Source organism: Bidens hawaiensis, unplaced genomic scaffold, assembly GCF_021521415.1.
Source record: "Bidens hawaiensis isolate Kalapana, Puna unplaced genomic scaffold, B.hawaiensis_p1.1 tig00011192_1, whole genome shotgun sequence".
Classification (NCBI taxonomy): domain Eukaryota; kingdom Viridiplantae; phylum Streptophyta; class Magnoliopsida; order Asterales; family Asteraceae; genus Bidens; species Bidens hawaiensis.
The window spans coordinates 796,617-800,956 of record NW_027491870.1 but is presented as its reverse complement, the minus strand read 5'-3'; the positions used below and the strand labels follow the sequence as shown (position 1 = coordinate 800,956).

General features: G+C 35.0%; 1 protein-coding gene across 1 annotated transcript; it reads right to left on the bottom strand.

The window, feature by feature from the left end:
• Positions 1-1,555: 1,555 nt before the first annotated feature.
• On the bottom strand, positions 1,556-3,976 carry LOC143537462 (disease resistance protein UNI-like). The gene is made up of 2 exons (XM_077031229.1): positions 2,492-3,976; positions 1,556-2,374 (listed from the first exon to the last, which is right to left on the bottom strand). Exons 1-2 carry the CDS (start codon positions 3,974-3,976, stop codon positions 1,556-1,558), a joined length of 2,304 nt encoding a protein of 767 aa, XP_076887344.1.
• Between the last annotated feature and the right edge of the window lie 364 nt (positions 3,977-4,340).

The window sequence follows — 4,340 nt, the reverse complement described above, 5'->3', positions numbered from 1 at the left end:
TTATAAAAATATTAACATATGAAAAGGCTATAGTCGTTTAAAAATCATGGGTGAGAAGTTAGTTTACAAGTTAATTTTAAAACATAATATGCTTAAAGATGAATGACCAAACTTGTAAGTTGAATGAATTGTGTTTAAAAGACATGTTTACCCTTACTAACACATGTACCTCATGGTTTAAGTGTTGTAAATTACTTAAAAATGAGTGTCTTAATTTGCCCTTGTTTGATGTATTATATATAGTATAAATATTTAAAACTAAATTATAAAAAATATATACAAAACCACAAGGTGGCATTAAACTACATAATTATAAAATTGATTTGTTAAAAATACAAATCTTATATTTTTTTTGTTTTTTAAATCAAAATATACATTCAAAATTAATTAGTTGGGATGACTTTTCTGCCCTTAAATATGGTTTCCACAAAATTAATTAGTTGGGATGATATTTTTGGCTTCGAATCTGGACTCTCGAGTAGTTTGGTGCTACGTTCACCAGGCTCTCGCATGCACGGGGCCGGATCGAAGTCACATGTGGTTTTGGGTTGGTTTGGTTATGATCATTGGTTGATATGTTGTTGTTGGCCTAATTCAAATCATCAGCCTTGTATGCTATTGGGCTAGTGTTGTTTGAATTTAGTAACACCTTAATTAACTGCTATTTATTCACTAAAAGATAAAGAGAATATATATGTTTTCTCGCTTTGTATTTTAGTTGTAATAACTATAGTTGAAACATAAGACCATTGTTCTTGAAAAATGACATTAATAGGAGGTGGTAAACTAGTAACAATTCAAGGACAAGAAGGTTAAAAATATACGTGTAACATAATATCATATAGGATTACTTGCTACAAACCAAAGGAACTCAAAACATAATAAAAAGTCACACATTATTTGTCTTCAAAGTAAATATCTAATGCGACAAGTTATGGCATTACTCGTATATTGTTTTATCGTTAATCATCTTACCTTGTGTAAGAGACCACCAACTGCGTTCTCATTGTACCAACTCATTCTTTAGTAATTTCATCTGCAAAAAAACTCGTAAATAGTTCATGTGGACTTGTAGTACACAACGACATTGAAATCCTAAAGAAGAAAAAATGTGCTTACATACCCTCTGAATCATCCGTAGAGCAGTCACACCACATATCCAACTTTCCGTTCCCCTGTAAAAGTAATGTACAAGTGAAGTTAAGTCGCATAATAGCAAAACAATATTAATGATTTATTAGGATATTCGTTTTTCATACCTTAAGCCGTGCTTTAATGTAATCATTAATATTGCGTTCATGCTCAAATTTGATGTTGGGCATATGATTATCTCCGTCACTCCATCTATTCATGCTAGGACATTCATCCACTACAATAAACTTCAGAGACGGATAATTGATGGTAGAATGGCCGGAGTAGAAACTCTCCAGTTTGGGCAGCTCAGTAAGGTAAATACTACAAAGGGGGAGCATGCCAATTTTAACTCCAGATGTTTGCTCATCGCCAGCCGAAATAACAACCATCATACTCTTACAGTTCCAAATTTCTATTTCTCTCAGATTGACAAGCCCTTGTCTACACTTACAGGGAATAACTCTGATAACGAGTCACAAAATGAAATGTCGATTTTGGCAAGATTATAAAAGATTATGTATTCATGTGGTCTGTCCCATAGAACTTCCAACCTATTCAATTTGTACAAGTTTATTTCTTTCACTTTGGAGAAAAACTCTCTATTTGCCAAATACCTTATTTCTTCGAAACCTGCTGGACAAACTGGTAGGATGTTATCCAAACCTTCAAGCGCCGACATACACAACACTTCACTTTCCTGAATCAGTTTTGTTATTGCCTTCGTGAATGGGAAGCTAGTTTTTGACATTCTGATGGTGCGTTTGTAACCACGGTTATAGAAATAGTCATTATCGTCCTGAATTTTATATTCTATCAAAGTTTCAATGTGGAAATCTTCAGGAATATAATCCAATATAGAAGCTCTTAAATGCAGAATTTTTAGGGACTGCAATTTACTTAGTTCCTTAAGAAAACTACAATCCCCATCCTCCTTCAACCAAACATACAACTCTTCCAACCTAATGAGCTCTGATATGACACTCTGTGTTACAACAGAAAGACCACATTTGCAAACATCTAGCACCCTTAAATTGGTCAATTGCCCAATATCTTTAGGGATGTCTGTAATTCCAGTTTTTCTAAGTTTTAGAATCTCAAGGCATGTTAACTTCCCAATTATAGAAATTTCACGAAGAGATCTGTTTCTAGATAGATCTAGAATGAGAAGTTCTTTAAGCTGATCAAGTGATCGTGGGAGAGATGGCATTTTGTTACTCGACATATCTAAAACTTTAAGTTTCTTCATATGTTGAAAGAAAGCATCATGAACGAACGACAGCACATTGTCTTGTATAAGAAAAGTATCTAGCTGTGGGAAACGGGGTTCATGATCAGGAAGCTAGTGGATTTTATTTACCATAAGCGATACCTTATTGTAGCTTTTTAAGTGTTTTGTTGGTTGCCATTCTCTCAAACCATTTCCGGACCGCACCCAAAACTTGTCATTACCTACAGAAGCAATGAGCATTGCCATATCACGAACAAGATCGTGCATTTTGATCAAAACTTTTTTGTATCCTTTTTCAGTCGATAACAAAAAGGATGATTTAAGGGTGTCGATAGCCCCTCGAACTATATGTTTTGCATCCTGCATGCTACAATCAGGATCATCAAATATTCCTAGAGCCAACCCATAATATGCCAACCTTTTAAGGTCAATGACTGCATCTTCTGGGAACAAACTACACAATAAGAAACATGATTTAGCTACTTTATTTTTAAGATAGTCGTAGCTTAGCTTCAATTGCAGTATTCCTTTAATTTTGTATTCGACATCCCTAGAGATTGGATTACGTAGCCGGTTAAGTGACGCCTCCCAACTTTCTATCTCTTTGTTTTTCAAAGCTTTTCCCACAGCTTGAATAAAAAGTGGCAATCCATCACATTCTTTAACAATATCCAAAGCAACTCGTTTTAATGTAGCATCCCATTGACGTTCACCAACCACCTGTTCAAAAAGAGCAAATCCTTCTTTTTCTTTCAAAGGGTTTAAATTAATAATCTTAGCATTCATTGCCTCACATGCATCTTTGATTCTAGATGTAAGCAAAATCTTGCAATTCATGTAGCGACTCCCACATGGAATGCCCACTTCATCTAGCTTCAGTTCCTCCCACACGTCATCTAGGATGATCAGAACCTTTTCTCCATTGATTATTTTTTTCGCTGCTATTTCAACTTTTTCTTTAATCTTTTCTTTAACTAGATCTTGTGAGACTACTATAAATTCAATACAATCAAACTGATTCTTCATATCTGCATAAACTTCTTTGGCTAGGGTAGTTTTACCTGCACCCCCTAATCCAACGATTCCAACTATTTGCTCATCTTTTACAGCTTGAATAATGGTCTTCAAAGTTGACTTTTGGGTACCAATGTTTTCAAGATCTTTTGGTTGGTAAACGTCTGCGAATCCTGGGGTGGGAAGAGGATCGAAGACATAATCTTTAAAATGCTCACCGTCCTTTTGGTGCTTAATAAGAGAACAAGTTTCTTTTGTCGCCATCTTACCGTAACGATAGAGGTTGCCCAAATTGACACAGAAACGTAAGCTACAACAAGTCTTCTTGGATTCATCTTCTTCACTAATCAACTTAGTGACTTCGGATATTGTAACATTTGCATTGTTTATCCAGTTTACCAGTTCTCTGGGGTCCTCCCCTTTATCTTCAGCGACAGTCATTCGTCGTTGAAGTGTTTCCTTCATAGCCTTGAGCTTTTCAACTTCCTCTTTCAAAGTTTTAACATTTTCAAAGGAATTCCACATGTAGCTAATTTCCTTTCTAGCCACACCAAACAAGGAGTCCACTACTCTTCCGACTACATGATTAACGGCCTCCATTATTGTCCGGTGAGATTTTGATTGAAAAGTAGTTCAAAATGATTGTATGTAGATCTAGAAACAAGAAACAATTTTACGATGACAAAATCCAAGAAAGATAATCATGGAAGTGAATAAGTATAAAAGTTAGATATAATTTAAAGAGTTGGTTATATACACCATTTGACATTCAATCTTACACCGTTTCAAAAGGCTATCTAGATAGAGGTCAAAAGGCCGCTTGACCAACTGTTTTCAAAGTTTGACTGTTTATGGTCTGAACAATAATTATCAAGGTTGACTTTTTTGGTAACGGTGGTTCATGGTGTTAAATTAGATGAGAGTGGTGTAGCTATAGCCATGACCATTTTAAAATTGTGTGTTA